The sequence below is a fragment of the Equus asinus genome, chromosome X (assembly GCF_041296235.1).
Source record: "Equus asinus isolate D_3611 breed Donkey chromosome X, EquAss-T2T_v2, whole genome shotgun sequence".
Lineage (NCBI taxonomy): Eukaryota > Metazoa > Chordata > Mammalia > Perissodactyla > Equidae > Equus > Equus asinus.
In genome coordinates, this window is record NC_091820.1 from 99,219,488 (window position 1) to 99,233,206 (window position 13,719).

At 40.5% G+C, this 13,719-nt stretch overlaps 1 protein-coding gene across 5 annotated transcripts in view; it reads left to right on the forward strand.

Annotated features, from left to right (window-relative positions):
- The first annotated feature begins 1,582 nt into the window (after positions 1 to 1,582).
- Positions 1,583 to 13,719, forward strand: part of NRK (Nik related kinase) — a 123,823-nt gene continuing 111,686 nt past the window's right edge. For 4 of the 5 annotated variants that reach the window (XM_070502556.1, XM_070502553.1, XM_070502554.1 and 1 more), the window contains exons 1-2: positions 1,583 to 1,949; positions 9,516 to 9,581. In XM_070502556.1, the coding sequence (XP_070358657.1) occupies positions 1,893 to 1,949; positions 9,516 to 9,581 (123 nt within the window). In that variant the 5' untranslated portion in view covers positions 1,583 to 1,892. The remainder of the gene's footprint in view (positions 1,950 to 9,515; positions 9,582 to 13,719) is intronic. The other variant, XM_070502557.1, reaches the window with a different exon arrangement.

Here is a 13,719-nt window from a genome sequence, read left to right on the forward strand (position 1 = left end):
TTTGTGCGGTATTGTCAAGATTTGAATTATTGGAAACTGTAGTTTCTTTACGGTTTACATCATATTTGAATTAACACGAAAATTCGATCCAGAACACCCAGGTTTCTTTTTGGGAGGAGGTAGTAGTTGGTTTTCTCCGCACCCGTTAACAGAGAATTTTCTTTATTTAGCGAGACGGGGTTCCTCAGACAGGCTTTGGCCATTACAGAGCTCACCGAGGCTCCGAGGTTAAGGAATGTAAAGAGGTCAAACTTGGAAGTTGAAACAGACACGAAATAAACAAAATCCACCAATATATAAAGAGATTACAAGAGTAAGAAGCGTGGGTCAGAAATTGTGACCTCCAAGTCGGTGGGAAGAATTATTCGTCTTCGAGGAGGTAAAAATTTCTTAATTAAAAAAGAAAGAAACAGGAAACGAGCCCTCTCCCCCCACACACACATCGCGTTCGGACCCCAGAGTGCGGGCGCGCTAACGCAGTGTATGAGCTCCAGGGAAAGTAAGCAGCTTCGGGACATTTTCTAAAGTGCTCTTTGCAGCGCGAGAGCTGAGAATGAGGTTTTACACATCGACTCCCTTACCCATAAACTCTTCAAGAGGCGCCTTACCTCTCGTGGCTAAATCGCGTTTGTCAGATCTTTTAAACCATGTGTCAGAACCCCCGAGCTTTATGGGGAAACGGAGGCGAACAGCCTGGGCGCCTGGAAACGTTTGCAAAGAACCAGCGAATGAATGAAACCTGGCCTGAGCGCTGGAGACTGGGAAGGACGCAGGAACTTTCTCTGTGCATTGCGAACTGCAAACTTAGGACTGGGGTATCCGGGAATTCAGAGACTCATTCAGTCTCTCTTAACTCCCAGCACCTGTGAACAGGTGCGGTTCCGATTGAGCGACCTGGGCCTGGTACCAACTAACCCAAGGATCCAAGAGATGCCGCCGGCTTCCAGGGGACTTCGCAGCGGCCCTGTCCACGCTGCGCTGCCCTCGGCTAGTGGCTTCGAAGGCTGAGTTGTGGTAGCCCTGCGGCGCAGATGGTGCTCTCTCGTGGCCCTCACAGGGGCTCTCCTAGGTCTGATCCCTACCACAGTGGCAAGTCATTTCCTTACCTAACTTGATGGGTGTTTGCAATAAATGGAGCAATAAAGTCAGAGGAGCAGAAAGAGAAAATAGACAACTAGAAAAGTCACAAGTGTTTCGTGGGGAGATTAGGGTGCGGGTTGTTTGGACTGTGGCAGAGCTGTGGGGCCCAGACTGGGAGCGGCGCGGAGCGGGACCGGTTTTCCGGGGCTGGCAGCTGCCTCGAAAAAGTTTCCTGTGGAGCACTCGCCAGCGGGGGCGGGGGCGGCGGGCGCGGCGGTGAACGTGGGAGGGGGCGGGAGCGCGGGGGGAGGCCTTGAGGGGCCGGCTTGCAAACCGTTATAGTCCTTCAGCACCTCCCTTGGCCAGTGGCCCCCCTAGCCCGCCTCCCCGCGGCGCCGCTGCCCACCTGGCGACGTGACGCCGCACCAATCCCCTTCGAGCTGCTCCCGGGGGCACCCCCCCCCCTCCTTGGACCGCCCCCCTCCCCACCCTGAAAGAGGCGCACCCTGCCGGGGCAGACGCTGCGCTCTCGCCCGCGGAGCACCCCTCTAGCTTCTTGGTCTCTGGGACGGACGCTCAGGCTCTTCTCTTGCTTTAGCCAAACTTGCTTTCCCGCCTCTGAAACTGGCTTCCCTCCACTCCTAGCTCTTTCCCTCCACTTCCCCTCCTCTATCTTCCACGCCACAAACCCCGTCCCCCATTTCTTTCCCTGGCTTTCTCCCTTCTCCTCTCCCCTCTTCAACTTCTTGCCCACTTCCACCTCAGACTCCCTGAGCGTGCCTCAGTCGCCAGCTCCTATTCGGCTCGAAGCCATGGCAGGACCTGGGGGTTGGAGGGACAAGGAGGTCACGGATCTGGGCCACTTGCCGGTGAGTAGAGGACGCCCCGTTGCCCCTGAAGTGCTCTCTTCTGCAGGTTCTGAGTACCGAGGGAGGGGAGGAACCTCCGCAAGCTGGCTAGGCCAGGACTTCGACGGGATTGCGGGTGCAGGAGGGGACCCCAGGAACGGGCTTTCAGAAAAGGCACCCCTGGGCACCGGGACATGCCAAACGCACGGAAAGGCAAAGGGCCAAGGATGGGGGAGGGTGGAGAGGGGGGAGAATTGGGTAGCATTGGGATGGAACGGGCCCTAAACAGCCGGACCTTTTCTAAATGTGGCCCGTTTCCTTTAGCTGCGCTCTGCTACCTGTCCTAGCGGGGCTCGAGGAGAGGCCAAAGAGCGCCACGACGCGTGGCTTCCTGAGAGCACTCCTCCCGGTCTCCCTGCCGCCCCGTCGTCGTTTGTTTCTTTTGCCAGCGGAGATGCCCACTTGCGGAGTGACCTTTACTTCTAGGTGACAACGGGCTAGAAAATTAAAGCGTTGGAGTCTCACTTTTCTCACTTTCTAACAGCACTTTGTAAAACCTTATTCTGCCAGCGCACTGTTCCCGATTTAGTAATGCGGGAGTAAAAGAACTCGACGCCAGTTGGGGAAGAAGTAAATTCTGCACCCCCCAATTAAAAGAAAAAAATATTGCGTTCACTACCTAACCAGATTTAGCTTTTTCTCGTGGTTTTCGTTTGTGGATTCTCCTTTTTTTCCGAATGCCCATCTTTCCTCCAGAGTTGTAATTGATTGGTGAGCTATTATCGCCGTCGTTATTAGTAGACTTATTATTTTAGTAGTGCCGTTTATTTCATTGGCATCTGTTTTCTGACAGATATTGGATCCCACCCAAATCCGTTTTTCAAGTTCCCTTTTTAGATTGGCATTTCACTCGCACCCTCTCTTGAATGCAAAGGGCCCCTGGACTCTCTGAAGGGGAATAAGCATGCACCATGCTGGAATGATCGCCAGGCAACTGTAGTTCAGGGCAGTGGCCTGCTTGCTTTGGGAAAAGCTAAATATTTACCTTGAGGTTATAGAACCATTCAAAGTCTCATGCCTTAATTTTATACATATTGAGCATTTAAAGGTTGTCTTCTTGATAATGGCAGACACCTGTCCCTCTCAAAATGGAGCATTCCCCAAGCATCACCCACATAATTTTACACTAGAATGGCGTGAAGAAGGTGATGCAAGTAGGTAACATTTTAACAAACTGTTCTCAACCTTTAAAAAAGGAACCTCAATATAAACGTGTTGAGTTACAAATATTAGCATTGTGGTTATTGATGCAGCTTCTTGAAATAAACTCATAGAATTTTTAAAAGTTAAATCTTTTTCCACCCTGCGTGCACCCGGCACACACATGAGATTTCTGGAATATGGAGGCTTCAATTGGTGGTTTCCTTTCTGAACAGAGCTTTCATATTCCAAGTAGATTTGCTCCCAAGTAAAAGTGTAAAACCGGTGAATGAAATGTTACCCTCCTCCAGCATTCTCTGTCTGTAGTGGGAAAAGAGAGAAAAAGCAAACTCCGGCAAATATGTGAAACCACACATGGGCTAACTGAAATAAACTCTTTTCTAAAATTGACTAAAGAGAGGAATGGGAAAGACCTCATAGAAATGATAGGGCAGGGAATTCCAAAACCAAGGAGAAAAAGAAGGAAAGGTTTTATTGCCACAAAAAATGGGGGGAAATGGCCCAGACTAAGTGACCCGGTCATGGCCCTGGGACATAAGAACTTGATGAGAGCAGAGGAGATAAGGGGAAAGGCTGCAATCTTTACATTGCAGTTCAGTGGAATATTAGTTTTCTGGGGGTTGATGGGGGTGTGGAGGGGAGAAAGATGAGATTGGTTTTTAATGTAGGAGTAGGGAGAAGACAAAAAACCTCAGGACATTGATTCTTGGCCTCATTGTACAGACTTCATGAAAGTCTCACAAAGTCCTCAGCTTTTAATAATTTCTAAATTTCTATTATACAGGAGCCATTTTATCTCATTGTAGAAGTCTTCTCCGTCTGAGAAAATTATGCATAATTCTCCCCTCTTCCCAAACATCCAGGTCTAAATCCTAAGAAATCTGGCAGAAGAGTAGCACCCCTTTTGGAATTTCCTTAATGTCAAATTTTTAGAGATATAAAAAAGTCACTGTTTCTCTGGTCACTGAGGTGTATTTTAGTGATTTGGGATTTCTTTGCACTTGACTTATTTCCTGAGTCTCTGAAAAAGTAAAAGTAAATTAAGAGGTCAAGAGACATCTAAGTTAGCTGTTTGGAAGTTTGCATTTTGACCCAAAGTAGAGATGATAAAGCAAGCAAAGAAACCTACATATCGTGGGATCCCTTGAGATAATTGTCCTCAATAGGATATATATGAAGGTCAGAGAGTTGGCACCTGTCAATACCAAGTATGCCAATTTGGCAACAGCCAGATAACAAGGGGAGATTCAAACCCCAGAGTTTCACATTGAGCAAAAAAGAATCTTGCAGATTATAAATATGGGACTAATTTAAGATTGATACGTTATGTCCTTTGTAGGACTGGCCAGCTGAATGACCACCAGACAAGGACCCTTGAGAGAGGTTAGGCTTGCTGTGCAAATTGGGATTTAAAGAAAGTGGCAGAAGATTATTTAGCGTTTTTTTTATTAGATAGGTATTATTTTTTAAACCTAAAAGCAAGCAAGTGAAAGCTGGGGAAGCAGGAGGTGAGAGGGAATTATATAACATTTTTTTGCATAATGCCCTAAAGTTAAAGGCATGTAATAAGAGAGCCAGTATAATAACCAGAGAATGATAGGTCAACTACATTTTGTTTGTTAATTAATGGGTGGCTGTTATTCTTCCTGATTTACTATTGAATAAATATTTCCTGTAGGTGGCAAAACAAGAAAGAAAGTACAGAAATTTGTGGTTTGTGCTTCCTTTTTAAAAGAGAATTGCAAAGCTTTATACGTATCTGTGTATGTGTGTGTGTCTGTTTTCACCTCGCCTGCCAGCAATACCTGGGCTCACTGTGCTCTCAATCTCTCTCTGTCTCTGTCTCTCTCTCTCTATATGTATATTTCTTTTTCTTTTTTTTTCTTTTTACCTAGTATGCCTATGTCACCCAATCCTTGGGACTGGAAACTATTTCTTCATCTCCAAATCTGGCATGTCTTTCACTATGATAGTCCCCTTTGCATTCTGTGCCCAGTATGGTAATGACATTCCTCACGGCTGTGGCCTTGGTATTTGACACTGCCATGTGTAGTCCTAATCTATATTGGGGTCAGGATTAGACAAGCCTGGAGGACAGTAGTAGCAGAGGTGATCTGAAATAGCACATGATCCAAAAACTATATTTGAATTACATTAGGCTTATATTTAAATATAACTTCCAGCTCTCCTAGTCTTCTACCACCCAGACCAAGCGTGCTTTCCACACTCACTCATGAGGACCTCCCCACTTTGCCAAGTCCCTTAGCTCCCTGTCTTAAAGCAGTTTTATCTTCTAGTCCACAGGGTCGAAACATCCAACATATCCCCCATTGTGTATTCTAGAGCATCACCTCCGCATAACATTGTACTTCAACCTATTTTGTCAGTCTTTCCTGCCCAGTTTCTAGAGCAGCAGGTTTTATGTTAGTGCACAAGAATAATCTGGGGATCTCGGGAACGATCCCCAGAGATTCTGATTTCATAATTCCGTGGCAGGGACAACGAATCTTTATTTCTAACAAGATTCCCTAGATGATTCTCAGGTAGGAAGAGTCTATGCAGTCCACAGTTTGAGAAACACACGGCCAGAGGAAGAAGTTTTCCTTTCTAAATTTTCCACTTGAATTGTGAAACCCATTCCTCCAACTCTCTCGGAAACTCACTCTGGCATTTATCGTGTTATATCCACCATTTTCAGGTTCTCTCTCCATAAACATTTTTCATAAAATTGCTATTTCAAATATTTAAACAAAGGAAGAAACGCTTCTGCCATTCTTTCTATGTACCGTGCACTTTCTTTCCTTTGGCTGTCTGACTACTTGGATGTATTCCCTAGTTCTCCTTCTTTACTACCCTAAATGTGAAATTTATTGCTACTCATATTGCCCATTTATTGGTTCCCCTTTGTTCTTAATTTCTGCTATATTTGGTTCTATTGATCAGCCTCTGCTATTGAGTCTCTTCCACGACCAGTAAATACTGCCTTCTAGTGGTTCTTTTTCTTCCTGTTACCCCCCCACCCCCTGCCCTTATTAAAATTATCCATCAAGTGTTCATTCTTTCCCCATCTCTTTGACTTCGGAAGAAGAAACAATTCCTCAAAATTCTGGGTTTCAAGGAGCAACCAGGCTGGGACTTTTAAATTACAGGAGATAATTTAGATAGTAGAAAAATATCACAGAAGTATAAAGTATTTGCCCAACATTTTATGGTTCAAAAAATGTTTTAAGGGGCCAGCCCTGTGGCCAAGTGGTTAAGTTTGTGTGCTCCACTTTGGCGGCCCAGGGTTTTGCCGGTTCCGATCCTGGGCACGGACATGGCACCGTTCATCAGGCCACGTTGAGGTGTCGTCCCACATAGCACAGCCAGAAGGACCTACAACTAGACTATACAACTATGTACTGGGGGGCTTTGGTCTCCGGAGAAGAAGAAGAAAAAAAGAAGATTGGCAACAGATGTTAGCTCAGGTGTCAATCTTAAAAATAGATAAAAATAAATGTTTTAAGACTTAGAATTTTAGTAATTTCTTTTGAGAAAAGCTTTTACAAATTAGGGTTTATTGTTTACTGATCATTTGTTTTTTACCCAAATGGAACACCTAAGCATACCAAACTACCAATCAATCTCCAAATTGATACAGCAGTCATAGATATAAAGACCTTTCCTCCTCTGGTTTTCTTATCTCAGAGTGGCAGGGCAGAGGAGAAGACTAACTAATTATGGTGACCTCTCTAATGTGAACCTTTTAATTTCACAGTGACCAAAAAAAAAGGTTCTTTTTCAATTCTTCCTTCCTTGGGAGCCCAGAATAAACTTTCTCTGACTATAATTCAGTGGAAAATCTTATATAAGAAATTGAGTAATATTACCCTAGTAATTAGCATAGTTTCTCTTCTCTTTTTCCCAGTTTGACAATCATTTAGCCTTGAAAGAATAGTGTGGAGATGCAGAATGAAAAACGTTGCATAAAACTAATGAAAAAAATACTCTTAGAATAGATGAGTACTAAGTTGAGCTGCCTTTAAAAATGGAAGAACAATTTCTAAAATTTTCTTTTATTAAATGTGAGCATGAGGAGAATTAAGATGTTTTGGTCATTTGTGAGCAGGAAAAATTTTCCAAATAACATTAATATAAATAAAATAAGGCCTCCAATAATTCCAAAGGCACTTTTTTGTCCCCATCCATTTCCTTGATGTCTCTTTTGAGTAATTAGATACCTAAGTTCAAATCTGATTAAGGTACTTACGTTACTGAGAGCTAGAAAAAGGATTAAAGAAATTTAAGACTGTCTTTGCTCAAAGAATCAGAAATAAAGTTGTTCAGATAATACAGTCATTCTCTAATATAGAATATCTTTTTCAGTTAAAATGTAGCCTTATAACAAAGAATGGTTTACCAATAGGAATCAGCGAACATATTTGATTCTTTTGACTGATGGCCAAGAGCCTGTTTCTCCAGAATTAATAATGTCTAATATAAATCCCTCAATGATATTCTTCAAAGAAATATACGAAAACGATAAAGTCTTCAAGCTGAACCTTAGCGGCTTCTTTGTTGGATAATTTTTTCCCATGCATTTTTCAAAGAGTTGTAACAACAATGATATGCTTAATATCAAAGCCACTATAACAATCTATTTTTGCTTCTCTTGAATCCTCAAAATTATCATTTTAAATAACTTTTATATTTTCATTGGGAGAATGTTACTCGAACTATTTCTTATAATGATACTGTGCATATAGTGACATTGATTTTGCTGATTTTAAGAAAATAGGCTGCTGTTTTCTCTAATAATGGTCATATCAATTCAGTGGAAACCTCTAGATTTTAGAATATTGGACTCTGACTTTTTCCTGTAGAATTTTAGAGCTAAGAAATCACCTAACACAGCACCTTCATTTTATATATGTGAAAACTGAGTGCCAGAGAGAGTAAATAACTTACCCAGAGTCATATAGTTAATTAATGGCAGAGATGGGGCTCTAACTCCACTCTCCTGACTCTGTCCAGTTGAATACTTGTTGACTGAAGTAATCCTAGAGCTGTGTCATGTTCCTATGACAGTTTTGCTAGATTACACAAATATCACGCCAGTTTTAATGAGTCTATAATTTCAGTCATATACACTGCATACGCTCAAAAGTTTTTCTGTTTCACTCACATTTGTTACAGTGATAAAAATGTTTTCAAACAAGGTTAAACAAAGTTTGTGTAAATAAAATATGCTTTCTGTAAAGAATGTGAATTTCCAAGAATTGGCCAACGTTCCTACCGCGTTGTGTATAAACTGACATCTACTCATACCTCATATGAGTTTTGCTAAAAGAGCAAATAAGAAGCTAGACTAAAAGTTCAAATAACGATAAAACTCAATAAACAATTTTTTGTGGTGTACAAGAAAGGAATATTCATATTCTAAGGTAAGGAAACAATGTTTAAGAATGAATATGGAAGCCTTAGGAATCTGTCCACAAACATGTTATATTTTGTCTCCTGTGATGCCATATTTAGGCTTAAGACGCAGAAACTACCATCAGTGAATTTGTACCATGAAAAGATATTCAGCGAGTATAAAGATTAACTTAAAAACAAACAAAAACAACTGTCTAGTTTTTTTTTTTTTATAAACAGTGCTCTTTTAATGCCATGATCTTGCCTTTTCTTTTTGTTTTATTTCTTCTCCCCAAAGCCCCCCAGTACATAGTTGTATATTCTAGTCATAGGTCCGTCTGGTTGTGCTATGTGGGACACTGCCTCAGCATGGCTTGATGAGCGGTACCATGTTGGCACCTGGGATCAGAACTAATGAAACCCAGGGCCGCCAAAGCAGAGCGTGTGAACTTAACCACTTGGCCACGGGGCCGGCCCCTCACTCTGTTATTCATATTTAGAGGCGATACTCTTTCTTAAAAATTACTATTATATAAATAATCTATCTGGACTTTGTATCCAATACCTACCCATCATTGCTGTATGCTAAACTTTCTACTTGTCTGGTTAACATTCAAAAGATGGATAGTAAAAGAGTATTTCAGTTGCAAGTAAATGAACTTATTTCTATTTTAATAATCTTTCTAATTACATTATGAATATGCCTCAACTAGACATAATTTTATGTATTTTATGGTTTTATGATAATTAATTATACAACTACTTAATGTTCATATCATTGTTTTGTTTTTACAAATGACTACACTCAGTCCAGGGAGATTCTGACATCTCTATTCTTTTGGTAAATGACACTTAGATTCTTCCCATGGAAATTCTAAGGGAACAAAAGAGATTGGAAATGCAATTCTGGATAGTTGAATGCTTGCCTATTTTCCCAAGAAGACTGACAATTTTTATTTTACATTTTTGCAGGATCCAACTGGAATATTCTCACTGGATAAAACCATCGGCCTTGGTACTTATGGCAGAATCTATCTGGTAAGTGGAGTTAGATTATGTATTCATTCCTTATTTTCTAATAACTGCAATGATTGCAAGTCAAAACCCTACACTGCAAATCAAATAATGCGAAAACACATTTTACTTCGAGAGATGAATCAAATTAAGATAACTTAGTGACATCTGTGAGAATTATTATAAAAGGGATGGATTTGAAATCTATAGTGAACTAACCAACAAACAACATTTAAAAATTATTAGCAGAAAATTAATAAAATCATCAATGGAAAAGGGAACTAATTCAAATAAGATGTACCCAAATAAAAATATCACTTGTTTTATATTATACGTCCATACCTTTCTAGTTACTCACATTAAACTTTTAAACTGAATGCTACAAAAAGGAAAGTTTCCATAACATTCTATATCAAACTGTGCACATGAGTGTGTACATGTGTGTGATAGAGTTTGCCAAATAATATATAAGAAAAATTCTGCATTTATTTCGTGATTATTTGTTAAACACAAAATATGTGCCAGGCACTGTTATAGTCTCTGGGGATAAAACGATGAACTAGCCAGACGGTCCCTGCTCTTACAGGGCTTGTGATCTAAAAATTTGTAAGTGGTTAAATGTGTGTATGTGTGCGGGGTGGGAGAGTTGGGGAGGCATGTGTATAAGTGAGCACACAAATAAGTGTATAATTGCAATTGTAATATACTCTTTGTACAAAAATTCCTAGTGATATAAAAGCACAGAACAGGGGGGCTTAATTTAGACTGAAGGGTCAGCATTGGCCTCCCTGGGGAAGTGACTGGTAAACTGATACTAGGAGGATTAATATGAGGTATCCAAGCAAAGGTGTGGCTGTGGAGAGTGATGCAGATGCATTCTAGGTAGAGGCAGGGGCAGTGTTAAGGGCTGGCTTGGAGATGGCGTGCTTTACTAGCCCTATCACCTTGATCAGGCACCCTACCCCCACTCTCTAATATAGGAAGTAGACATGTCCTCAATCTTCTATAAGGTTCTGAACAAATGCAGTGTTCTTTCTCGGGTCTGTCCCTCAGAAACCAGATCACTGTTCCTAAGCCGATACTGTAGACTGACCACAGGTCCTCTACATATGGGTTGTGTAGAGGTGTCTTGATGTAGGTCCAGAGGAAGGGGCTTCTAAGTTCAGACACATGTGCCCTCTGCTTGCCAAGCCTTGCATCTTTAGGGCTGCATCTGCCCAGAGTAGGGGCTTCTTCTTCTTCTTCTTCTTCTTTTTTTTTTTTCTTTTTTGCAGGGAAAGATTTTCCCTAAGCTAACATCTATTACCAATCTTTCTCTTTTTTTTCCCTCTCCAAAGCCCCAGTGCATGGTTGTATATCTTAGTTATAAGTCCTTCTAGTTCTTCTACATGAGCCACCACCACAGCATGGGAACTGACAGACGGGTAGTGTGGTTCCATGACCAGGAAATGAACCTGGGCCACCAAAGTGATGAGAGCACCCACCTTTAACCACTAGGCCATCAGGGCTGGCTCCAGAAGGGGTTTCTTTTTTAATTCACTAGCCAGGTTGGGATAGGACAGAGATTTAAAATTTGCACAAAAGTGCCTGTAGCATAGAGGTTGAATACTAGAAATAGCATTGTGGAAGGATCCTAAAAGCAGAAAGAACCTTGGTGAGTATAAGGAACAGAAAGTATGCCAATATTCATGACAAAAGTTTTTTCAAATCATTTAACAGAACCAATATGCTATAGACAGTGATGTGATACAGACACAAATGTAGTGTTTATATTACCTCAATTGCATCCCAGACTGAATGATTAGTTAACATTTGTTTTATCTAGGTGAATTTTGCCACCTTATGAATAGATACCCACACCTTATACATAGAAGTTCCTTTTCTTTGTGGCACATTTGCAATCTCCATGGCTCTATACACATTTTAACTCGTGAGGGGTGTGTGTCTGTGTATGTATACTTGTTTTGATTTGAAAGCATAGAGCTCTCTCCACCACCAGATCTTAGTAATAAAAACCTCAGAATCAATTAAGGTAAAAAGCAAAGGTAAGAGTAGATAACACAAAAAGATGGTTTCTAGTCATCAGTCATCAGAACTGTGATGCCATAAAAAGAAGAAAAGTCAAGAAATAAAATGGTGAGTTGTACACGATAATTCTCTTTTTTTTAAACTAGAGTTTATTGAGATAGTTTATATTCTATAAAATTTGCCCTTTTAAATGTACAATTTTCTGAGTTTGGACAAACACAGTCATGTAACTACCACAGAATCAAGATTTTTCAATGTACCTCTTAAATTACACAGTCTACCTTTAAGTAAAACTCTACTATTTCACTGTCTGGTGTCCCAGCTTGTGTTTGTTGGTTATGGTTGTTATACATTTTGCTTTTACAAAAAAATATGACATAAGCCCACAATATTGTTACTTTGTTCCTTATACTCACTATTACTACTTTTTATTTAGTTGATTATCTTTTAAAGCAATTAAAAAGAAGAAAAGCATTATATTCATGAGCCATTTCTGGAATCTTCATCACTTTGGATAAATCCGCGTTTCTATTTAACATGATACTCCTTAAGCCTGAAGAACTTCCTCTAATGTTTCTTATAGCGTAGGGCTTCTGATAATGAATTCTCTGCCTTTGTTTGTGTGAAAAGTCCTTATTTCTTATTCATTTTTGAAAGATATTTACACTGGATATAGAAATTAGGTTTGACAGGGTTTTTTTCTTTTTTTTTTTTTTTAGCACTTTAAAGATATCACTCTACTGTCTTCTGGCTTGCATAGTTTCTGGAATCTGCTATCTCTCCTATCTTTGCTCTTTTGTATTTTTCTTCTGGCTTCCTTTAAGATTTTTCTCTTTATATTTATTTTCCAGCCTTTTAAATGTCAAATGTCTAGGGTTTTTGGTTTTTGTTTTTGTTCTGTGTGTGTGTGTGTGTGTGCACGTGTGTGTTTGGGGAGTATTTATCATCCTTGGGGTTCTCTGAGCTTCTTAGATGTGTGATTTAACATATTTTATTATTTGGGGGAAATTCTTGACCTTTATCTCTGCAAATATTTCTTCTGCCTTCTTCTCATTCTTCTCCTTGTGGGAATCTAATTTCATATGTATTAGACTATTTGATGTTAACCCACAGCTCTTGAATCCTCTGGGTGTTTTTTGTTTGTGTGTGTGTGTGTATGTGTTTATTTGTTTCTATTCTTTCTCTTTGTATTTCAGTTTGGATTGATCTTTTCCCTATTTTTAGTTTCACCTATTCCTTTCCCAGCTATTTTGAGTCTACTGATGACACCACCAAAGGCAGTCTTTACCTCTTTTACTGTTTTCATTTCTAACATTTCTACTTGACTTTTTTTATAGTTAACATCTTTGTTGAAATCTCCATTTGTTCATGCATGTTTTTCATGTTTCACTAAAGCCTTTCACGTATTCATCATAGTTATGTTAAATTTCCTGTCTCATAGTTTGAATATCTAAATCATCCTTGAAGCTGGTTATATTGATTGCTTTGTCTCTTGAGAGTGGAGGTTTCTTTTCTTGCTTTTTGGTTTCTCAAATTTTTTGTTTGAAGGCCATAGTACATAGAACAGTAGAAATTGAAGTAAATAGCATTTATGCTTAGAAATGGGCACACTTTTCTGTTAAGTTATTAATATCAAAGGTTGAGTCAATCTAATGGGATGAGCCATGTTTGAGTTATGCTGTTGCTATGGTTACCCTCAGTTCACCACCACCAGCTTCAGATTCCTCTCTTACCTTGTGCTTAGTGTGGGGGTTGGTTTGCTGAATGTTTTTTTCTCAATATTTCTGCTCTACCCTCAGCGTTAGACCTTCCCTGTGCATCTGTGTCTCAAAGAGATTCTCTGTGCCTCGCCTAGTGGTATACTGCTATTGCTTCTTACTAAGTACTTGTTAGCCTGGTGGTGTAGGGCAGGGAGGATTTCTCTGTTTTTGTGATTCAACCTCAGTCTTGGCCAGATCCTGTGCCTCTGGGTCATGGGGGTGTGACTTTCTTAGTTATCCTGCTCCTCTACTAGTGGTAGGACACTTTTAAATGGTTTGGGCCAAGGACTCATTCCTGCCTTTCTCCCAGAAGTAGAGAACTTTATTTTTTTTGCATTTTCCCAAGCTGCAGTAGGTCTTCATTTGCACCCTGG